General features: G+C 40.4%; 2 protein-coding genes across 3 annotated transcripts; one reads left to right on the forward strand and one right to left on the reverse strand.

Moving 5' to 3' along the window:
- Positions 1 to 498: 498 nt before the first annotated feature.
- LOC101740309 (zinc finger protein 260) lies at positions 499 to 14,785 on the reverse strand. Of its 2 annotated transcripts, none has more exons than XM_012692624.4 (12): positions 14,587 to 14,785; positions 14,026 to 14,142; positions 8,447 to 8,609; positions 6,199 to 6,455; positions 4,964 to 5,130; positions 4,251 to 4,329; positions 3,750 to 3,859; positions 2,843 to 2,942; positions 1,953 to 2,081; positions 1,774 to 1,875; positions 1,444 to 1,539; positions 499 to 979 (listed from the first exon to the last, which is right to left on the reverse strand). In XM_012692624.4, exons 1-12 carry the CDS (start codon positions 14,692 to 14,694, stop codon positions 836 to 838), a joined length of 1,572 nt encoding a protein of 523 aa, XP_012548078.1. In that variant the 5' UTR covers positions 14,695 to 14,785; the 3' UTR covers positions 499 to 835. The 2 variants fall into 2 exon arrangements, with proteins under 2 accessions (XP_012548078.1, XP_004922159.1); XM_004922102.4 differs by having other exon boundaries at positions 4,251 to 4,422.
- A 1,697-nt stretch (positions 14,786 to 16,482) lies between these two features.
- On the forward strand, positions 16,483 to 23,398 carry LOC101740573 (zinc finger protein 892). Its single transcript, XM_004922104.5, has 6 exons — positions 16,483 to 16,817; positions 17,873 to 18,070; positions 18,452 to 18,568; positions 20,165 to 20,266; positions 21,234 to 21,329; positions 22,067 to 23,398. Exons 1-6 carry the CDS (start codon positions 16,659 to 16,661, stop codon positions 22,430 to 22,432), a joined length of 1,038 nt encoding a protein of 345 aa, XP_004922161.1. The 5' UTR covers positions 16,483 to 16,658; the 3' UTR covers positions 22,433 to 23,398.
- The last annotated feature ends 944 nt before the right edge of the window (positions 23,399 to 24,342 follow it).

The following is a 24,342-nucleotide window of genomic DNA, read 5'->3' on the forward strand; positions in this document are numbered from 1 at the left end:
CATGGTTATTTTTAGACCAATAAAAGTAATGGTAAATTTCTTTGACGCCATTAGAAGTACTATTTAAAGACTTCATCTGGAACATCTGATGTCGTGCGTTTTTATTTCTCTATAGGTCTTTATAGCGTAGATAGTACTGACCCCGCTCTGCGCCCGACGGTGATGTCCACTAGCCGAACAGATGTTTCATTGTTTTTTAATTTATGTTTGTGTTCTACCCGCTCTGTCGTACTTTCAATAGTATTGCATTGCATCACAACTTGGATATAGTTTAGATGTATAACGAGCGTACCGTTCACCTGATCTTAAGTGGTTTCCCGAGTCCGTGGACATCAACAAGGTAAATGCCGACGCCCCCCTTGAGACATGTCGCAAACGCATTGCTGCTTCACGGCACAAATAGCCAGGGCAGTGGTACCTACCCAAGCGGACTGACTTACCAGTAATTACGCAATTTATATTTTTGGCTTTCGAACACAATACACAATAATAAAACAATTTCCACCAAATTCATTTAATACAATACTTGATGGTTTTATTAAAATTCGGGTATTTTGCTACACCAGCGCCATCTCACCGACACACGATTGCACAGACACTCGTCACGCGAAGTCATTTCACTTTACCCTCCGCGACTGACATGGGGCACTGCTTATTCTGTCACTTAATTTCAAAACCTTTCGCCAGTTTTCTTCGGGGACTCATAAATGCTCACGTTCCCCGACCTGATGCGGCTGTTGGAGCTCATAAATTACGAGGTGCGTATTGCTGCGCCCCGGAACTGGACCGAAGCCCGCGCCGATAGTTCGGTGGACTAGGGATTCCACGGCATTCCCTAGCTGCTGTTGTTCTTCCTTCTGTTGCGATAGGGCGCCGGCATCTTGAGGTGGACGGTCGACACGTGCAGCTTCATCGAGTTGGACTGGGAGAACGCCTTCAGGCAGTGCGGGCACGCGTACGGACGCACGCCGGTGTGCACCTGCCGAGAAACAAGAAAAACTCAAATTCCATTGTATTTAGATTGCACGCAATGTATTACAAAGGAAAATCAACGAGGTCGATGACCCTACTTCGCTTTCGATTGCGTGCTCGCAGAATATTTTTTATTTTATTTATTAAACTTTTTTTATTGCTTAGATGGATGGACGAGCTCACAGCCCACCTGATGTTAAGTGGTTACTGGAGCCCATAGACATCTACAACGTAAATGCGCCACCCACCTTGACATATAAGTTCTAAGGTCTCAGTATAATTACAACGGCTGCCCCACCCTTCAAACTGAAACGCATTACTGCTTCACGGCAGAAATAAGCAGGGCGGTGGTACCTGCCCGCGTGGACTCACAATAGGTCCTACCACCAGTAAAATTATAGTCGAATTTCGACTACAAGGGGATCACTATCATCTTTACAACTCTGTGGTTCATGTGTGTGCGTCACTCACCCGGTTGTGTCGGTTCAGCGCCGCCTTGTTCTTGAACGCCTTGGGACAGTTGGTGCACTTGAACGGTCTCTCGCCCGTGTGCGTCCGGATGTGGATCTGGGGACAGATCAGGAGTCGTCACGTAGCTGGTCGCGGCAGGACCCGACCCCGGGGTTCGAATCCCGCAGACGAATACCAAATTTTCTAATTAATGTTTAATTCTGTCACGAAACATTAACGTATTCCGAGTCGAAGGATGAGGCAGTCGTTGTGCTGAAGAACTTGTTGTCTATGGACCGCAGTCACCACTGAACTGCACCCGCCCAAGCTACACATACACACAAATCTCACCCGGAGCCCCTGCGACACGCTGAACCTCTTCGGACAGTCCGGGCACTGGTAGGGCTTCTCCCCGGTGTGGGTCCTCTGGTGGTTGAGCAGCGACACCGCGGACTGCGGGAGAGGAGACACAGTTCGTCACAGAGTGGCACTGACAATAGGTAAGTGTCCCTGGGCTCCTTGCGACTCACCGAGCACCTGGTGCCGCACATCTCGCACACGTACTCGGTCTCGGCGGGGCGCACGGCGCGCAGGTTGCCGAGGTGGTACCGCTGGATGTGCTTCGACAGCGTCCGCTTGTTCGCAAAGTTCTTGTCGCACTGCAACACCAGACCAGGTTAGTGTCATACCTACCTACACTGATTTAAGGAAAGAGGCCGTTCACTAATAGACTCAATCAAATAAGTAATTCACTCACTCACTCAGATACACAATGAACCCACTCACCCATACACACAATTCACTCACTCACTCATACACTAATCACTCACTCACCCATACACACAATTCACTCACTCACACACTAATCATTCACTCAGTCAGATACACAATGAACTCACTCACTCATACACATAATGTTACTTATGACGACGCTTGTAGCTGAAAATAAGTATTGTACTTTTTAACGAAGCATGTTGCTTATAACTCTATTTCTGTAATCTGACGTAGCGCGTTGCAGATAATAAAATGTACTTTTAGGTTATTAAAATAATATTTTGTGTATTAATAAAAGTTTTTACACACAATTCACCCACTCACTCATTCAGTCACTCAGATACACAATGAACTCAATCACTCATACACACAATTCACTCACTCAGATTTTTTGTGTTCCGTGCAGGAGGTGCGACTCTACTTTGGTTTGGTTTTGATGTAGAGTTTTTCATAGTTTTTAGTCTTCTTCTCACAATGTGGGTCCTTGAACGCAAGTGTCGAGGGTCAAGATTGGAAGGCCTCCTCGAGAGCTCACCTACACGCTAGAGTAACGCTGATATAGCCTCTCAAGGCTATCAGCATAGGTAGGGGGAAAAAAGGAAGGCCGTAAGAAGCCTCCGGCTGGCAGCCTTGAGTGCTTGCTCACCTTGCTGCACTTGGCGGTCTCGTCCACGGCGTGCACGGAGTCCACGTGCTCCTGCAGCAGCTCCTCAGTCTGGAAACCGAACCCACATTCCGCGCACGATCTGGAAAGTCACCAATACATATCATAGACTATAGAGTCTATACTAATATATATCCGTTACAACTACTGAACCATGCATCCGATTATGTATTATTAAACTCGGTATCCATGTAGAAAATACATGTACTTAATGGATAGGTTAATATTTATATGAGTGTTGGACTCCCTACACCAGTTGCGGGGGCGTTAATGATGAGAATCTTTGTGGGGGTGAGAAATAATAATGTTAATTTTAAATGCCCAGCGAAGCGGACGGGTACAACTAGTTAGTTTATAATATTACTGGTGGTAGGACATTAATGATTATACAAATGTGACAATAGAATCATAATAATGTTCAAACTTATAATTTAAATTAATCATAGTCGAGTTTCAACCACTGCGCGATGACTAGTTTAAATAATTATTGTTACGCCAATAAGAGTGACCCTATCTATCGCCGAATAGCCGAAACGAATATCGAAGGATCTAGTAGCATCTAGAACGCTCGAGAAGTAAAACGCCATCTATTGTCAGATAACAGAAACATACATCGAAAATACTCGACTTGTGAAGAATGTTCTCGATATTTAGGAATGTCGTATCGACTATAAAAGGGTAGCAGAAATTGCACGAAGGCAGTTAGTAATCGGAATTACTCGAAGCGAAACAGCGAACGGATCACATGAAGCGAAGCGGACTACGAATTTTAAAGTGTTCTAAGTGATTTGGTGGAACATTTATTTATCCTGAACCCCAGTGCGTAACAATATATATAGTTTGCTAGTATCGACAAAGGGAAGATGTCCCCCCCCCCCCCGGCCCCCACCTCAGGTCCTGACAGGAGACGTCGCTGAGCACGGAGCGGTGTCGCTCGAGGGCGTCCTCGCTGTTGAAGTTGACGTCGCAGCCGTCGCACACGTGCTCCTCGAGACTCTTCTGCAACACAACGTAACCGTACTCGCACACTATACAATGAACCAGTAAGTAAATTTATCTGTTGCTAATTTTTACTGGTGGTAGGACCTCTTGTGAGTCCGCACGGGTAGGTACCACCACCCCGCCTATTTCTGCCGTGAAACAGTAATGCGTTTCGATTTGTAGGTTGGGGCAGCCGTTGTAACTATACTGAGACTTTAGAACTTATATCTCGAGGTGGGTGGCGCATTTACGTTGTATATGTCTATGGGCTCCAGTAACCACTTAACACCAGGTGGGCTATGAGCTCGTCCACCTGTTTATGCAAAAAAAAAGGATAAGGAAATCTGTTCATGACACGAATGTTTTAGCCTGATGCGGGAATAGAACCCACTCCCCGTGGGAGCCTTACCTTGCATTCTCCGTGCGCCCTCTTCATGTGCATCTTGAGGCCGAGCCGTCCTAGGAACCGCTTGTGGCACAGCGGGCACCTATCATGAGTCGGGTGTCTCAATCTCATATGAGACAAATACGTGGTCGACGCTTTGAAGCTCGAGCCGCACCGTTCGCAGCGGAAGCGACATCTGGCGACGGTAGGGAGCACTCCTTGACACTCGCCTCGGGGTGGCGAGCGCACACGTAAGACAAGTTTTGGGGAAATATCTTTCGTTCATCTATACTAATATAATAAAGCTGAAGAGTTTGTTTGAACGCGCTAATCTCAGGAACTACTGGTCCGATTTGGAAAATTCTTTCAGTATTAGATAGCCCATTTATTGAGGAAGGCTATAGGCTATATAACATCGCGCTAAGACCAATAAAGAATGTTTCAAACTCGGGTTTATTCCCCTTTTGAGAGCTTCCGCTACGTGCGCTGCAGAAACGGTTAAAGTTTCGCTAAATTTAAATGATCTAAAAAAAAATCCGCGACAGCATATGTCTATATATTAAGGTTGGCTCACTATAACGTTTTTTATGCTAACCAAATTTGTTCTAAAATAAAGCATTATTTGTGAACTACCCACGCGGGAAAATACTAGTAAGTGCAGTAATATGTTCCGGTTTGAATGGTGGGGCAGCCGTTGAGCTGTAGATCTGAGAAGTGGGCGACCCCCCTGTGCGTACCCGCCGTGCGAGGCGCGGTGCTCGCGGGCGCGGTGCAGCGAGCGCGTGACGTGCGAGCAGTGCGCGCACAGGAAGTGCCGCTCGTGCGCGGAGGCGGCGTGCAGGCGCAGCTCGCGGACCGACGCGCGCCGGATGCCGCATATGCCGCACTCGTGCGCGCCGCTGCACTACGGGCGGAAACGTAGCTCAGTTGTCGCTTCCGACTCACACAGCCGACGACACCGTGGATGAAGAGGACCGATGAAGGGAACCGTGGACGAATGAGACAAGTGGATGAAGAGGATATGGTAGTTAATTTTGAGAAAACGGGCAACAAACTTTTGTTACTTGAACTTTTTCTTCATATACAACTCCTTCATCACATGAAATTTCTAAAAATTGCCTTCAAACCCAGAGTTTTAAGTTCTAATATGGTTTATACCCATAACACCTTCATTCAATGTCAAAATTAAAATCTTAGAAATGGTACTTAGCCCCTTCATCCACTCATGTATTCAATCGTCGGAGTGATCCTTGAAATACATTTGATTCTAAGAACATCATTCTCTATAGTATGTTTTGACATAGAATATAAAGACTATTGTAAACTCAAACAATCAATGAAATACATAAATCGGAAACTTTTTTTTTAGTGTTGAAGTATTACTGGTGACCTAGAGGCCTTTCCAGTTTCACCAGGACTGTTGCCGGAGTGCCTCCGAAGGAGACCTAACAACTCAAGAACAGCTGCTTCGCGAATGAATCTACTACCGGATCGGAATCGCGACCCGCTGATGCGTGGGTTAGGTTGCACGTCGAACTCTTTGCCGAATTCGACGAGTACGGTTACCGGGGTCTCTAAGCCTGCTCCTAGTGTTAGAGCTGAAGGCATCTAAATTCTAATGCAAAGGTTATTGGATCTGATGGATCCGTAAAGACGTGTAAAGCAGAAACTACATATAATATGGCTTCAAGAGAAAACAGCATTGTATCCTGGACTTTTATGTAACTATAAACATTATGTTATTAATTTTGTTTGTGCAATAACTTCCATTTAATGGCAACATTTGTGTTTCCTCTCAAATATAACATTGCAACTCAACTAAATGCATAAAATGAAACCTTTTCATTAACTACTAAATGTTTTCAGAATTTAAAGTATGATCTGAAGCAAATGCAGACTGAACATGTTATTCTCATGAAAGACAATACCATTATTGAGGTATAATGTGTTGTACATTGAGTCCTGTACTCACCGGATCGTGCCTTATCATGTGATTGGTGTATGTGACATCGGTCATGAAACCCTTATAACATTTCTCGCATTTGTACAAAGAGCACTTGTAGTTGACGCTTTCTTTCCTACGTTGGATCTCGGCTAGTTGCTCCTCTTCGGACAGCATCATGACATGGATGTCTTCCTCAAACAACTTCACATTGTCGTAGGATTTACTGTCTATTTCTTCTTTTAAGTCCTCTGTTTCTATCGTCTCTTCGTTTATTGGTGACATAACTGAAGATCGGTGAAAACAGACATAGGCTATTTACAACAGTAATCCATTTTGAACATATATAGTTTACATATTTTTATTTTCCAGTCTTCAAAGGGCAATAACGCCCCCTTGTGGGCGCTACAGGCCTAAAGGGGGCCGGTAAGAGACCCAGAAAAAAAAGGGGGCGTTATGTAAAGGCTTGGAAGGGGATTTGTAATTTTATCTAGGACTCTTTGACACCGACTAAGCTGGTGATGGTAAGTGGTTTTTAAGAAAGCGAAAAAATGGGGGTGCTAAAAATAATTTATTCTCAAACTAGGCAGTAGACAAAAGAAGTTTCGGAACCCATATTATACACAATTAAACTGTGTACAGATGATAGGTCGACTGTCCGATGATTAAAATTGGAGATGGTGACTGCATTGGGCAGAATGGACCTGCATTTGTGGTCCAAGAAGATGCCCAATTACAAAAAATTTTTGATTTCCTTTATCAGCTCACTTTAAGTGTATTGTAAGTGTAAGCTGGTATGTGCTGGAAGATTTTGAATACTGGCATAATATACTGCATAATATGACTACATTGATTGCCTTATGATTTAATCACGTTAACACACAAGCCACAATTACTGAACGTTTTTCTATAAATTCCAATTAACATATTGACTGCCATGTAGTTCACATTTTTTTTGCCTACCTATGCTGATAGCCTTGAGAGACTATTTCAGTTTCTCCTTGACGTGTAGATGAGCTCACGGGGCTCTAACCGGGAGTGTTGCTAGCACTGGCCCTAGCAAGAGCAATGCTTCGGAGAATCTACGACCGGATCGGAAACGCGGCCCACTGAGAAGATCCGGCGAGAAACTCAGTGGGCTGTGTCTGTGGGTTAATTTACTCGCCGAGCCCTTCGTCGCAAGCGACGGGTTCGGCGAGGACGGTGTCTGGATAGATCACCGGTGCGCTACATGAGGCACTGAAGTAATTATGTCGGTTTCTGTTACTAAACGCCTGGATTGCCTGACTTTGCCTTCTTTTGTTTAATATATATTTTAGTCGCTTTGTAATAGAATTATTCTCAGTATCTTCGGATTATTCTTTCCCAGAGTCTACTAGATATTACAGTATCTTAGTAAAAAGATTGAAGAGAGAAATTGACATAATTACTTTAGTGCATCACATAGAGTACCAGTGACCTACACGACAGTGAAAGTGTTAAATAATATTATTAGAAAGACAGTTTAGTTGAACTATTTCAGTGTCTCGAAGACTTTAAAAGCCTGTATGCGGTTTGTCCACACAACCCTCTGTTGTGATAATGATAACTCCAATAGTGAGTAATTGTTGATGGATATGCGTACACTGATTGGTGGCTGTTTATATGATAAAAATGATATGCGAGTATGTGATGGCTGGAGATACCATGAACTGACCGGTAAATGAATGACTTTGATATAAAATGCATCTGTATGCAATATAATGTGCGCGCTTGGCCGTACCACGTGAATTATTCTATTTTATTATTTGTTATTAACGCACCCACCATCAAAAGGTTTCAAGCTTGTCATTCACAGTGGATTGATTTTGTTGCTATTTTCAATTTCATGTAATTACTTTAACTAGTTGTCCCGGAGTAGTCGAAATTCGACTATAATTAATTTAAATTATAAGTTTGAACATTATTATGGTTCTAGTTACAGATTTCGCCAAAACCACACCATAGACAAATAATATTAAAGATAAACAATATTCTCAATTTAAACAGACTTCAAGCAATAACAAAAGTTTGACAATAAACGAAGAGTATATAATGATATGCGTGTGTGTCAAATACATGGTAGTGGGTAATGTTTTTTTATTGATTTAATGTATTATTAATGCATAATTTAAAAAAAGATTAGGATTCTGCACTCCTTCTCTATATTCTCTATAAGTGCGGGCATACTCCTCCGTCACCGCAATTTTCGTAAAAAGAGATCCAAAGTTTTTGCTTCACGTATTAACATATAGATTACCTTTAAAATCATCCAGATATGCACAATTCTCCACATTATCATATTCTTCCTTGATGTAATCCACTTGGGTGGACAGAGACATAGAATGCAAGGTGTGTACGGCGAGGGGTGTATTCAAGTGGTATGTTTCTCTGTCGACTTCTTGAATTGGTAACGAACCTAACTGAAATAACACAATTAAATATTTTAAAAAATCAGATGAATATCATGAATGTCAACTGATCATTAAATGTTTTTAGGGGTGAAGTTCACAAGCTCTTTATAGTTCGAATTAAAGTCTTTTCACTTCACAATAGTTTATTTAAATGTTATAACAAATCAAAACAGAAAATTTTCGGGTGTACTAAAATAAAACTTAAACATGAGATCGCGTGATATTGAGACGTGGTGGCCGAGTTGAAATTGCGCGTGCGTTCGCCGTCAGATCGTGGCTCGACTAGTCGCTGCGACCGAGCGCAAGCGATTTTGTATTTTACAATACGAGTACTGAGCACACAGGTATCGTTCCTACACTACTCCACCGCTGAGACCGAAGGTTATTGAGGTCGATAGTAGTCTGGAAAGTGAACGGCCCGGCCTGATCTCGTCTTCATTGAAGGGGTTGGATCAACTGCAGGTGGAATAGTGCTGATGTTGGTGTTCCCCGTTTTGGCATCCTCTTTGGCCATGTGTGCTGCTTTCAGGCGGTCAATGGAAACAGTCGTTTCTCTTTCGTTTGTAAGAATTTTAAAAGTTTTGTTTCCTCTTTCAATGACTTTATAGGGGCCGGTGTATGGAGCTTCCAGTGAACGCCTGACTGCATCTTGCCGGAGAAACACGTACTCTGCCGTTGCCAGGTCTTTTGGTATGTAGAATGTTTTCTGACCGTGTCTACTTGCAGGTTCTGGAGACAGCTTTGCCATTTGGAGTCTGAGTCGCGATGCGAAGTCGGTTATGTCGAGTGCTGGTATGGCGTTGGATGGTACGAAGAATTCGCCTGGCAGTCGTAAGGGTTCCCCGTAAACCAACTCCGCTGCTGAAGCTTTGATGTCTTCCTTCCATGCGCTGCGGATCCCCAGGAGTACGAGAGGTAGAACTTCCGTCCAACTGGAGTTCTGGTGACATCTAATGGCCGCCTTCAACTGTCGATGGAGCCGTTCCACCATCCCATTGCAGGCTGGGTGATAGGCTGTGGTAGGACGATGCTGTGTACCCAGAATGTTTGTGACGCTGCGGAAGAGCTCGCTTTGAAACTGACGTCCTCTGTCCGTCGTGACGCGATGTGGGCAGCCGAAGCGGGACACCCAGCCAGCGACGAAGGCGCGGGCACATGCTTCCGCCGTGATGTCTTCGAGAGGGTATGCCTCAGGCCAACGAGTAAAACGGTCGATGACCGTGAGGCAGTACCTAAAGCCACCTGAAATCGGTAATGGTCCCACAATGTCCATATGGACATGAGAAAAGCGTTGGGAAGGAACAGGAAAAGTAGAAGTGGGTGATTGGGTATGGCGGTGGACTTTGTTTTTCTGACAATCTGTGCATTCACTGACCCACTGTCTGCAATCTTTCTGTGCTCCAGGCCAAATAAACCTCCTCGTAACCATCCTTGCAGTGGCTTTTGCACCTGGATGGCTCAGTTTATGAAGCGCGTCAAAAATAAGTTTCCTGAAAGCCACTGTCATATATGGTCGTGGATTTGGTGTGGAAATATCGCAGTAAATTTCCTTGTCGGAGTCTGGTATTTTAATTTTCTTCAGATCTAGTGCTGAACCTTTCTGTAGCAGCTGTTGTAATTCTAGATCCGAGTCTTGTGATGCTGCGAGTGCGGTGTAGTCTATAATGCGACTAATTTCCTCTATGCGGGAGAGCGCGTCAGCTACAACGTTTTGGCTTCCTTGGATATACTGGATATCCGTTGTAAATTGCGATATATAGTCCAGATACCGAAATTGCCTTGGAGAGCATTTTTCACGATTATGTGAGAAAGCAAATGACAGGGGCTTATGATCCGTAAAAACTGTGAATGGTCTTGCTTCTACCATATGGCGAAAATGGCGTATTGCGTTGTATATAGCCAGCAGCTCACGATCATATGGGCTATACTTCTTTTCTGCAGAAGAGAGGCGTCGTGAAAAAAACCCCAGTGGCTTCCAACTGTCTTTACACTTTTGGTGAAGTGCGGCTCCCATGGACGTATCGGACGCGTCTGTGAATATGGCCAACTGTGCAGCAGGTCCTGGATGTGCGAGCATCACTGCTTCGGAAAGACTTTTCTTGCAGCTATTGAAAGCTTCCTGTTGTTCAGGAGTCATTGTAATGCTCTGTGTTCCTTTCGTTTTAGGTCCAGCTAGTATGTCGTTTAATGGACTTTGAAATTTGGCCGCATTAGGTACAAATCGACGGTAAAAATTGTACATTCCTAAAAATCGGCGAAGTTCTTTTACTGTTGTCGGTGGTGGGTAGTTCATGATTGCCTGCACTTTTTCTGGTAGCGGCTTAATGCCTTCTGCGCTTACCTCATGGCCCAGGAAGGTGATACAAGCCTTACCAAATTCACACTTGTTAGTGTTAATGAGCATGCCATATTCTGCTAAGCACTGGAACAGCTGTCGAAGGTGTTGGAGGTGAGAGGTCTCATCTGGAGAAGCAAGTAAAATATCATCTAAGAACCCGTAACAAAATGGCAGATCCTTAAGCATTTCGTCTACGAATCTTTGAAAGGTCTGTGCCGCGTTTCGCAGTCCGAAGGTCATATATGGGAATTCAAATAATCCGAACGGTGTAGTTATTGCTGCCTTTGGGATATCGGCCTTGTGAATCGGTATCTGATGGTAAGCTTTAACTAAGTCAATTTTTGAGTAGACCTTCGTCCCTGCTAGTTGCTGCGAGAAGTCTTGGATGTGGCGGATTGGATATTTATCCGGGATTGTACGCGCGTTCAGTGCCCGATAGTCCCCACAAGGTCGCCAGCCGTTGTCTTTTTTGGGGGCGAGGTGAAGCGGTGATGCCCACGAACTCTCGGACCTACGCGCCGTACCGTTCGCCAGCATTTCGTTGAACTCCTGCTTCGCAATCTTTAGTCGGTCAGGTGGAAGTCTTCTCGGTCGACTGGAAACGGGAGGACCTGGTGTCGTGCGGATGTGGTGCTCTGTTCCGTGTTTGATTTCTCGTTGGGTTCCAGCTGGACGTGTAATTGCAGGATATTCACGCAATAGCTGGTGATATATGGAGTCGCCAGATATCACTTTAATTGATGCAATGTCATTTGCCTCTTTTTCTGGTGTAGCTGTAGCACAGAGAGATGTCAACCCGTCGACCAGGCGGTGGTTCCTCACGTCTACGAGCAAATCATAAAAACGGAGGAAATCAGCACCAATTATTGGTTTAGAAACATCGGCCACCACGAAACGCCATCTGTAGGCGCGGCGTAGACCAATGTTGAGTTGTAAGTGGATCCAACCGTAAGTAGCGATCGGAGAACCATTTGCGGCATAGAGTTGGTAGTCGGTTTTAGTACGAGGTTGACTCAGCGCAGATCTTGGATACACACAAAGGTCAGATCCTGTATCGACGAGAAATGACAACTTGCTGTTTCTATCCGTAATGAATAAGCGGCCTGGCTTAGATGGGCAGCCGTTAGCCGCTACCTCTGGCTGCCGGGTGCGTTTCCCGAAGTCGCGTTGAATTTGCAAGGTGTTGTACATCGTGTGGCTTTACCTCCAAATCGGTTGTGGTACCAACAGTAGCTTATATTCCAATCTCCGGATCGTGAGCGAGAGCGAGAGCGAGAACGATGATTCTCTTGAGACTGGCTTCGCTGATTACGCCGATGCCAATTTGGACCGCGAGACAGCCGTGCCTTCAATGATGCCACTTCTTTAGTTAATGCTTCAACTTGTTTTGCCATGTTGTTTATAACACTACTGCCATCAGCTGCTGCTATCACAGGTGCAGCCGGTATCGGAACGATTTCATAAATGCGATCTGCTAGGTCTGCAACAGTCTCGAGTGGTACATCCGTTTGTGACGCTATTACGGTTTGAATATTGTGTGGCAGACGGCTCGACCATAGCGTGCGTAGGAACGAATCAGGTACGTTAGGTCCTGCTAATGTTTGTAAATGTCGCAGGAATTGCGAGGGTTTTCGATCTCCTAATTCTTCGTGCATCAATAACTGTTTGACTTTTTTTTCTTGTGACGCCGACAATCTTTTTGTCAGTTCAGTTTTTAATTTTATGTATTTATTTTCAGCTGGTGGGGAAATAATAATATCTTTTACCTCCGCTGCATATTGCTGGTCGAGTTGTGCGACAACATGGTAGAATTTCGTCGCATCTGTTGTGATGCCGGAGATTAAAAATTGACCCTCAACCTGGGCAAACCACAATCCGGGCTCCTCGGGCCAAAATGGCGGTATTTTCACTCCAACTTTGTAGATTCCTACGGTTTCACCCATGCCTCCTTCTGTACGATCTCCAGAAGCGTCTCTGCTTCCCGATGGAAGTTGTCCCTTCTCACGACTCATCTTCTATCAGATCACGTCGGGGTCACCAATTGAAGTTCACAAGCTCTTTATAGTTCGAATTAAAGTCTTTTCACTTCACAATAGTTTATTTAAATGTTATAACAAATCAAAACAGAAAATTTTCGGGTGTACTAAAATAAAACTTAAACATGAGATCGCGTGATATTGAGACGTGGTGGCCGAGTTGAAATTGCGCGTGCGTTCGCCGTCAGATCGTGGCTCGACTAGTCGCTGCGACCGAGCGCAAGCGATTTTGTATTTTACAATACGAGTACTGAGCACACAGGTATCGTTCCTACAGGGGCATAGTAAAGTATGTAAGATATTTTACATTCAGACGAAAAAAAGAAACTATGTACTAAAAGTATTATTCGGAAGAGATAGTATGAATAGCATTAATTACTACCGGTGGTAGGACCTCTTTAGAGTCCGCACGGGTAGATACCACCACCCACCTATTTCCAAGCTATTGCTTCACGGTAGAAATGGCTATTGTACTGAACCGAAATGTACAATAGTACATTTCGGTTTCAAGGGTGGGGCAGCCATTGTAAATATACCGAGACCTTAGAACTTATATCTCAAAGTGGGTGGCGCATTTATGGTGTAGATGTCTAAGGGCTTCAGTAACCACTTAGCACCAGGTGGGCTATGGCTATCTAAATGCGAGTACGACAATTTTTGTTGTTTCTTAGGAAACAACAAAAATTATGTCCATCCTAAATGGATAGAGTAGAGAGTCAATGGAACCTATAGTATCTATTAACAAAACTCATTAAGATATCTGCCTATTTAAATATCATAGCCTAAATTGGCTGACAAAATCTACTTTACAATTTATATAGTATTTTGTTTGGTTTTTATCAGTCTTGGACTTATTAAACCTAGTTTTACAGATTAATCTCACTTTTTGATCATCACTAATCGTTCTGACATTTCAAATACTGTAGTTTTGGTGGTCATAAGCAATTGAGGAGTTAATCATTGACATTTAAATATTATGCTAACAGCTGTATAATTTTCTACCAAAAGTCTCTATTTGTTAAATTATACTGTTTAAATTATAAATATTTACCATGTTCATTAAACGTTGAGCCCTGTGGCATTTCTCTTTGAAGGTAGCACACTTCATGAGCTGTGTGGCGCAAACGCTGCACAAATAGTGCTGATAATTACTTTCGTCTGCAGTTATCTGAAATACAATGTTTTATACTACAATTAAAATAATGTACAAAGTGTTTTTCATTTATACAATAACAACACTTTGCAATTAATTCTCAGTGCATTCGTCAATACAGATTTTAGTTGCGACAAGGTGAGACTAGAATCAATCAACGGGTACAAATTATGTAGTCTCCTGTTTGGGTGTATTGCAAAGACATGAGATAGAGAATGTAAATGTCTTTAACGAAGATATTGAAGCTGATCGTGGAGCGAATATGCACCTTTGGTCAGTATCATGAACTATTGGAATAAGGAAGTTCAAATGTTAATAGGTTTTTTTTTTCAGGAAAAAGAAAACAGTGACCGCATGTTGCGCCTGTCCCAGCAGCTTGATAAGAAGCTTACGTGATAACGCTGGAACACGACCGCGAACAACCAATTTATAAAATTAGGGAGGGAATTTTTTACGTACTTGAATAGTTGTGATATCCTCATATATTTCTACTAAGCCGTATCGATACATGTCGTGCAGTCTCGTATCGGACGCTAAACAAGCGATACAAACGTTTTTATTTTCCATTATGTTGATGAAAAGTTTAATTCAGTTGCAAACATCTAAATTTTTTCTCAAACTTCAGATGCCAAATGCCATTTGTGTTTGACATTCGTAATTTTGAGTTATGGTTGAATTTTTTTTAAGGGATTTTATGACCTGGTAACTAAGACCTTTAAGTCAAGTCTTATTTTAATTTTAATGATAACTTTTTTATATAAAAAATGATATTATGAAACGAAATGAAGTTGATTATTATGAAACATGACATGAAATGAATTGAAAACGAAATGAAATGAAATGAGATGATATGAGATGAAGTATAATCTCTGTAAAATGGTGGTCATTTACTAAGACTTTTTCAATGGACTTTTTGGAAGATCCCGAGAAGCTACGTTCAGCAACTTTGTTTCATTTCCTCACATTGGTGCACTTGCGCAGATACTAAATAGTTAATAAACCACCGTTATTACACATTTAAACCTGAAGAAACACTAAATAGACAAAATAAAACAAATCACAACTTCACTCCTCGCGTTCCCGCCAAAACGTCCTGTTCGTGTTGTTTTTTTAAGGGATTTTATGACCTGGTAACTAAGACCTTTAAGTCATGTCTTATTTTAATTTTTATTCTTATTGTTATGAAAAATTATAATATGGAGTGAAATGAAATGAAGATGATTAATTTGAGACTTTAATTAGACGAAATAACTATGGTACATGTAGGGACACGTAAGCGCTTGCGCATGCAGTTATTGCATTACACTGCACCAGTTGCCTGGCGCCGGTCTTTATGTAAACACATGTACCATCTTACGGAATAAACGGTGTTTTCAGTACTGTGTATTAGTTCTTTATTACTGAAGTCACAATTGGTAACAACATCTACAGTAGTGACCCAAAAGTCGTGACCCCTACGTGATTTATATGAAACGAAAATTGTGATTAATAATGACGACACCAGGAGTTCCGGCAACTCAACTAGCATTGTCGCAGACTTCAGCGGACATTATGGCGATCTCTCTATCGACACGTCTACCAGAATTTTGGACAGAGCAACCAAGAGCATGGTACATTAGGATCGAGTCTATACTCGCCCCACAGAAACTTGGGGATGAAGTTAAATTCGACATTGTCGTATCGAAATTACCAAAAGAAGTCATTATTCAACTAACAGATTTTCTAGGTAAGCCACCGGACACAGGAAAATTTCTGGCGCTAAAAACGAAATTATTATCAACATTTGAAAAGTCCAAAAGTCGACAAATTGAAAGACTCATAGGAGAGATGGAACTAAGAGATCAAAAACCTTCTCACCTTTTGCGCCGCATGAGAGAGTTAGCCAGAGATAAAGTACTGGACGACACCCTGCGAGTAAATACACTTTCAATGAACGTTGTGATTCTACGTAGTATGAATGTTGTAGTCACCACTATCAGCAAAGGAAGCTTATCGTAGCTTAGTACATTTTGCTGTAGGTAATTCTGGTGAGCTCGCAGGGCTCAAATCTGACGACGTTGCTAACACGAACTCTAGCAAGAGCAATGCTTCGCAGAATCTACCACCGGATCGGAAACGCGACCCACTAAGAAGATCCGACGAGAAACTTAGTAGGATGTGTCTGTGGCTTAGTCTCTATTGAGTAAATATCAGGAATATATTTGCACGATCAGTTTTATTTAATTAGATATTTGTAAGTTCATTCTAACAAGGACATTTTAGAAAAAAAATCCTAATGTGAAATCGACTAAGACTTTGTATTTTTGTGCGCGTGCATCACTACGAACATCCGTTGTCGTAGGTAACTGTCAAACTTTAGTATTCAAGCTATGACATCCGCCACGAATTTGGATCATTTTCATTTATAATTAGTCTATGCACTACGCACAGAACAAACCAAAATGGCGTCGTAGAAAATCTAAAAGTTTGATACGCTGTGTCTTTCTACAAATACGTTATTTTAATCTGTGCTTGTAGCTCTTAATAACAAAATGAGTGAGGACGATAGTATGTTTTATTGCTCATTTGTTAGTATTCACTATATAATCTGTGAATGCGGCGAGACATTTCCAACCGAAGATGATCTTAGATTACATTTGGAGAAAGAACATCCTCATAAAAAAGAGAAAAAGGAATTTAAATGTGGCGTTGTAAGTATTTAACAGAGAAAAATGTAGTTTAAGGGGCGGCATTCGTTTTGGACCCTTTGCCAAATATAAAAGTCAAATTATTTGAGAATATAATGTATAAAAGTAGAGTTTCATTTTCTTTATTACGGAGTTTAACTTGTTTATTACACATTTTACTATTGGAATTTCAACTAACATGTCTTGTTACATATTTACATAATTATAAACACACAATTATAGAAACAAATCACGAAAATATTAGTATAAAATTACTCAGTGTTAATGGCAGTGTTTGAAAATTTCCTTGGAAAATGTAATTACCTAAATGAGCTTCAGCTTTATCAAAAGACAACCACAACAAACTGCAAGGCAACTTGCATGTTATGTAGGAATTGTTCTAGTATTTAAATTTATAAATAGACATCATGTTTATAAAGTTAAGTGAAGTCCAGTACTGTTACAATAATTAGATATCTTTTAACTAAACTAATATATAAAATTTATGAGTATAAGCAGATGTTGGTGATATGATAAGCTATGATAATCTGCCCCACCGCTCTAAAGAGCCACAATAATAGATATTCAAACCTCAAATATCATTCTTCTACAAACATACATAGGCTGGGTGAAACCCAGTCATTAAATGCTTGACCTAAAAGCAATTAATTTATTTGGATCCATTCCTCTTATTTCTACCTCAAAACAATCTTATGTTTGTATTAAAAGAATAAGACATTAGTATTACTGGTGGTAGGACGTATTGTGAGTCTGCACAAGTACATATCACCGCCCTGTTTATTTTTGCTGTGAAGCAGTAATGCGTTTTGGCTTGAAGGGCGGGGCAGCAGTTGTACTATAAAAACTGAGAACTTGAAACTCATGTCTCAAGGTAGGTGGAATCATTTACTTTGTAGATGTCTACAGGCTCTGTTAACCATTAATATCAACATCACCCTCCAAAGCCATAAACAAATTTAGAATGCATTTAATCTCTTCTGAAGCTAGCTCCCATAAAGATATTCTAAATTGTCTTTATCAAGATGTACATGCTTAAGTTCCAATTGTCATGATTTCAGTGCGACAAAACCTTCTCTCTGGAAGAGGAATGTGTGAGGCACTACGAGGAGGCGCACATAGATCTGGACCTGGACCAGGAGGGTACGGAGACCGATGATGTATTCCTTGGCTACACGGATCCTAACGAAGTGGAGGTTCAGATACAAGGGAATGTTGTTCAGAAAGTTGTCTGTGAATTTTGCGGTGAAGTTTATGCTGTAAGTTATTTAAGTCATCATCAAATCAATGTCTATAAGTCTAAATCAATCTACAAGAAGTGCTTCGAGTTATGTACATGAAGGAGGCAGTGCAGCGCTATTTGCCTTTGGGATATGATATATATTAATTTTTTTTTTTATTTGGCTTCATCGCCTTAGGCATTGATTGTACCAATGTCACAGTATATGTAAAACTGATAGGTGTCTACTAGACACTGTCTAGAGAAAAAAAAACTCTAAATAAAAATCAATTTGATCAGTTTTTAGTATGCGAAACAGTGATTTTAAGAACAGCACAAATAAATATGTACATTACTTGTTAGGTATACACTAGGCTTCTTACCTTTTACACTACAAATAATTTGTTATTCTCTGTTTCAGTCTTGTACGACCCACATTTGCTCCCTGAAGTTTGAACCCATCGAATCTGAAGCTAAAGTCAGAAAATACAAACAGCCGAAGAACATTGTGTGCGAAGTGTGCGGCAGGAAATATACTGTAAGTCTTTTTTATTTATTGCTTAGAGGGGTGGACGAGCTCACAGCCCACCTGGTGTTAACTGGTTACTGAAGCTCATAGACATTTACAACGTAAATGCGCCACCCACCTTGAGATATAAGTTCTAAGGTCTCAGTATAGTTACAACGGCTGCCTCGCCCTTCAACCGGACCGCATTACTGCTTCACGGCAGAAATAGGTAGAGTGGTGGTACCTACCCACGCGAACTCACTAGAGGTCTTACCACCATTTATTGTACCACCATGTATTTATTTAATGTGTGCTTACCGGGGACTGGACTCCCAGTTTTATTGTTACTGACGTATGAGCTCTCAGAGCACCATGTTGGACTCCAGAGAACATAGACATCCCAGTATGACATTGAAGTTCTAATATTTATTTGTAAGTTTATTCATTATGATTTTTAAGAAACTCCTACACTCATCATTGAAGTCGTCTGCGATTCAATTCACAGATTTTAATTATATTGCTTTAATATTTAATAAACATATTGTTTGAGTACTTTAATCAAGACATTTTTAGGTTGTTTTGTTATTGGGTTCCAGTTTCCTTTTTGAGGAAAATTTGGAAGGAATTTAGTGTAATCGATTTAAAAATATCTATAAAATTGAATCTCTAAATATACTACCTACCATGGGTATGGTAAATTCCACTGTTTTGCTGAGAAAAATACAGTAAACAAAAAGGAAATAAATTAGTGCAGACAACATACGCATAGCTATCAATAATTTTATATCGAAATGTTAAATTTTAGACAATTACTGTATTAGAAAGAAGTATATATTCAGGTTTTTATTTTAGCCAAGCTTGGAGCTGATTTTAAATATACAATCACTATGAAACTATTGTTTTATAACAGCCATGCTAACCTTTCAAGTTGGTTGATAAGATATCTCATCATAGTTTATCCATGTCGATAAGCTCACTAGTTTCTGATGGTAACTAATATATCTGGTATATGAGCAATACGAGGTTTGAGTCTCTGTTAGACTTGATTTGTGTTTGTGATTACATATTATGGTTTATTATTTAACTAGCGACCCGCCCTCGCTTCGCTTCGGAAACATCAAATTTTATTATTGATAGGCGAGTCCCGCCATGTTGCGCGCGGTACGACAATAACTGCGGGTGACGCCGCGGGGCGAAGCTAGTCTAAAAAAAGTCTCATCAAAATCGGTCCAGGCGTTCCAGAGATTAGCCGGAACCAACAGACAGACAGACAAAAATTGTAAAAAATGTTGTTTTGGTGTATGTACCGTATATATATATTCATATGCATGTAGTAAAAAGCGGTTGTTTCAATACTACAAACAAACACTCTAATTTTATTTATATGCATAGATTAAGCAAATTACAAGCTCAATGACACATGTCAGTTCACATTTATGTCCATAACACACAGTGTATGTTCTTAATTGATACATCCACATTTAATCGTTTTTAAGTAACAACGAGCATAGAAGTCTTGTGAATATCTTAGTTCTTTGGTACGGATTCAAAACAAGATTATTCTACATTGATCTGTTGAATGTAATTTACTGGACAGGTTTCATCATAGATCTTTTCCATTTTCAGTCGAACGCAGCCCTGAGATACCACCAGAGAGTGCACACAGGAGAACGCCCATACAAATGCCACATGTGCGAGAAAACATTTACAATGCCATTGTTCTTAAAGGTAACTGATAACATTTAGTATTCTGATAGTAGAGTGGAATAGTTATTATATCATAAAATAAAAAAACGAAAATAATTAAAAAAAAGTTGTAGTGGACTGAATTGTGAATCCAATCTATTCTCAGATCTAGATAAGCACAGACAAAAAAAACTATTAAAATCAGTCCAGCCATCTAGGAGGAGCTCATTAACATACACACCGACAAAAGAATTATATACAAGGTGTTACAAAACTACTTGTAAAGCCGAAATGAGGTTAAATGGGGCCTTATAATGAGTTCATTCACAATATTTAAGAACACAACGTAGTAACATACCACAAAAAAATAAAAAATATTATTTTCACTGATGTGCAAAGCCTATTTCAGTGAGTATACTACACAGAATGTACCTACCTTTCTACTCTAAGCAGTTGTAGGATATCGATTAGAAGATTTGAATATATTTTTTTCCAACTTGACATTTTTTGATACTTGAGTATAATGACATCCTGTATTGAGGTAGCAAACATTTATGAATGAAAAATAGAAAAAATATTAAAGTAGACAATTATTAGGTAAAATAGGTGTACGTAGGTTTTTCTGTTAAATGATCTGTTTCCCTGACAGCTTACTAGGGTTGAAATAAATTTAGGCTTTAATAATGAATTACATATATTTTTTAGGAGATATTTTGTAACCTGTATATTATTAAGTCTTACATAAGATACTTAAAGGTATAAAAGTAAGGTATTGGCAGTTAGAATTGGTTTAATATTTAAACTATCCTTGTGAGGCACTTTAAAATACAATAAAGACATTCTGAAATTGTATGTAATTCTGTTTAAGTAATTTAAAAAGTATTTATTCAAAAAACGCCCTTGTATATATAGTTGCAATATGTGTAATTTATTAGTTATCTCAAACGAAAATAAGTTTAGTAATAAAATTTAGTTTAGTAATCACGTAACCATAAATAAATATTTTCAGGTTCATGTCAGAACTCATACCGGAGAGAAGCCCTATCAATGTCTCCAGTGTCCCAAAGCGTTTAGTAACAAAGCGGCTCTATTGAGACACGACCGTGTGAGTTTAATTATATTTTAAGAGTGCATTATTATGAGTGAGTGAGCCAAATTAGCCTCAGTCTGGCTTGTGAGCTTGATGATTATCTTAGAGTAGTTTATTTGGGTAAAATACATCAGGAAAACTTCACGATATCTAGTATTTCTGAGAATTACTTAGTGTGGATTCTCATTAGAGGTTGCAATAAGCTGAGAACTCTAGTGAGAATCCTCATCGGACTCTGTACATGAACTGGGCACTTTTTCTGATCAAGTATGGAGGTATCACGAGGGGCATGAGAGCCTGATCATACTGAGTGATGGCTGGGAAAGTAGTTTAGTTCAGTTTGGATTACGGCCTGAACAGAGGTGTCAGTCACTGGAGAGAAATCTATAAGATCTATGAGAGACCCAGTGACTGGTGACTTATACTCCCACCAATACTTTCCAGTACTGCTAATAAATCAGCTCAAAGATCAATTGGTGTTAAGTGTTTATCGGAGCTTACAGAAATGACAGCACAAATGTTGGAAATTTTGTAGGGTCGCAGGCATTTCGGTTTGAAGGATGGGGCAGCTGTAGTAACTATACTCGAGACCTTACAACTTATATCTCAAGGTGGGTGGCGCATTTACGTCGTAGATCTCTATGAGCTCCAGTAACCACTTAAAGCCAGGTGGGCTGTGAGCTCATCCACCCATCTAAGCAATAAAAAAAAAGTGAGACCATCTATTAACTAAAATGTGTGATGAATTTCAGGTCCACACCGGAGTAAAGCCGTACAAGTGCCCGAAATGTGGCAAGGCCTTCAGCCAGTCCAACTCAATGAAGCTACACGTCAGCACCGTGCACCTGAAGATGCCGGCTCCGTACAAAAGCAAGTACAGGAAGATGATGGCGATGCAGCGAGTTAAGAATAATTCTTCAAGCGATTCGGATAAGAAAGGCAGAAGCAATGCTGAAATCGAACGTGCAGTTAAAAGTGTCAGTGATTTAGTGAATGTTAAAGAAGAAAGTGATGAGGAGAAGGTGGTGGTTAAGAGTGAGAGTGCGTACGATATGGGGGAAGCAGTCCTGTTTGATGAGATGGGTAACGAGGTCACCTATGAAGTTGTTTACGACTAACTGAATGAGTTAATGGTGAATGATGACTCTCTGAGGAGAAGTGATTACTGCAGTCAAGCGGCTTGTTAGCGGCAAGTTAGCGGTAGACAGCGGCTTGGCTCCGCCCCTGGCATTACTGAAGTCCATGGACGACGGTAACCACTCACCATCAGGTGGGCCGTATGCTCGTCTGCCTACAAGGGTAATAAAAAAAAAGCATTGAAAGGCTATGCAATATAATTCAGTCTTTGACCTCATGTCTTGATGTCATTGATGAGACTCACGTTCTGAGGTCTAAGGGCTCTTCTGACCAAAGGACAGCCATGAAGTTGGTCACCAGTTTAGAGTAATAAACAAATGTAAATAATATATGTCTACTAATGTGAGGTTTAATTTGAAATTTCCAAAACTTGTGTAGTTCCGTTGTCGTGGTTACTAAATATGTCATTACTGCGATGTTATATCTCTAGTAAATTAGACAAAATGAAAATATCATAAGGAAAATTGAATTGTAGTAAATTGTATATTTGCCACTCCCAATTATACGAATACTAAGTAATGAAGTTGGAATGTGAATTATTCTTTTAATTGCATTTTTTTTTTGTAAAGAGGAATAAACGTATACTTAATTAATCTGTATTTTCTATACTAATATTATAAAGAGGAAAGATTTGTTTGTTTGTATTGAATAGGCTCCGAAACTACTGAACCGATTTGAAAGATTCTTTCACTGTTTGGAAGCTACACTATTCCCGAGTGACATAGGATATAATATTTTTGAAAAAAAATTAGGGATCCTTACTAAAACTCGAATAATGTAACCCAAGATGTAAAAAAATACTTAAAATATTCTTTACATCGCGTGCCCTGCGAAAACTATTGATGATGGAATAAAATAATGTACTATGACTTTGTATATAACACATTATTATTTACAAAAAGTGTCGCGACAGCATATGTCTAACTATTACAGTTATGCCACAATAAGTGTTCTTTTATTTAAAAAATAAAACAACGTCAAATATCATTTACAGGGAAGCTCTGACTCAATAAACTCACTCACGAAAATTAGGAAAATAATAATATAAAAAAAAAAAAAATTATAAAGAACAAATATTATTTAAATGAAAATAAAAGTTCATTAAAATAATCAGATAATATTCAAACTATCCTTACAATTTTCTATCTTTAGAAACCTGACGCAAATATAATGGCTATATTATAGATGTGTATTATAATTTTTTATGAAATTATTGTTAAAGACCCGAGCGGAGCCGGAGCGGGCCGCTAGTGTATAATAAAGTGTGGGATTTTACAGTGATGTGATGTTGTAAGTAACAGTAGTGATGTGACATTGAAGTGAAGTTTTTTTTATTGCCCCTGTAGACAGACGAGCATACGGCCCACCTGATGGTGAGTGGTTAATGTTGCCCATGGACTGCAGCAATGCCAGGGGCAGAGCCAAGCTGCTATCTAACTATCAATTTAATTAATTTAACCTTTAATTACAAAGGTAAATGGCGCTTGTTAAAGTAGCTCAAGTGAAATAACCGATGGGAATAAATAACGCATGGTCATCGGGGAATTTAGGATTCCCTGTGTTATTGACCCCTGTGGGACTGACATACTTGTTTAAAATGCGTTTCAAATAAGAATGTGCACGGATCTGCGCCATATTGTGACGTTATAACTGTCAAATCGAAAAAAAATAAGTAAAGTCAGTAAAAAAAGGTAGGAATTTGTCAATATTTTTTTATAATCCAAATCTTCGAGTTTTTTTTATTGCTTAGATGGGTGGACGAGCTCACAGCCCACCTGGTGTTAAGTGGTTACTGGAGCCCATAGACATCTACAACGTAAATGCGCCACCCACCTTGAGACATAAGTTCTAAGGTCTCAATGTAGTTACAACGGCTGTCCCACCCTTCAAT

The sequence above is a fragment of the Bombyx mori genome, chromosome 11 (genome assembly GCF_030269925.1).
Source record: "Bombyx mori chromosome 11, ASM3026992v2".
Taxonomy (NCBI): domain Eukaryota; kingdom Metazoa; phylum Arthropoda; class Insecta; order Lepidoptera; family Bombycidae; genus Bombyx; species Bombyx mori.

Bases quoted from the DNA above. Each gene is read 5' to 3' on its own strand.
- LOC101740309 (XM_004922102.4), bottom strand. From the start codon at position 14,694: ATGGAAAATAAAAACGTTTGTATCGCTTGTTTAGCGTCCGATACGAGA. The intron at 2,943-3,749 runs GTGGGGGCCGGG...GTGACTTTCCAG, and splicing joins GTCTCCTGTCAGGACCTGAG to ATCGTGCGCGGAATGTGGGT. The intron at 1,540-1,773 runs GTGAGATTTGTG...ATCTGTCCCCAG, and splicing joins GCGTGTCGCAGGGGCTCCGG to ATCCACATCCGGACGCACAC.
- LOC101740573 (XM_004922104.5), top strand. From the start codon at position 16,659: ATGAGTGAGGACGATAGTATGTTTTATTGCTCATTTGTTAGTATTCAC. The intron at 18,569-20,164 runs GTAAGTCTTTTT...TTCCATTTTCAG, and splicing joins TGTGCGGCAGGAAATATACT to TCGAACGCAGCCCTGAGATA. The intron at 21,330-22,066 runs GTGAGTTTAATT...GATGAATTTCAG, and splicing joins CTCTATTGAGACACGACCGT to GTCCACACCGGAGTAAAGCC.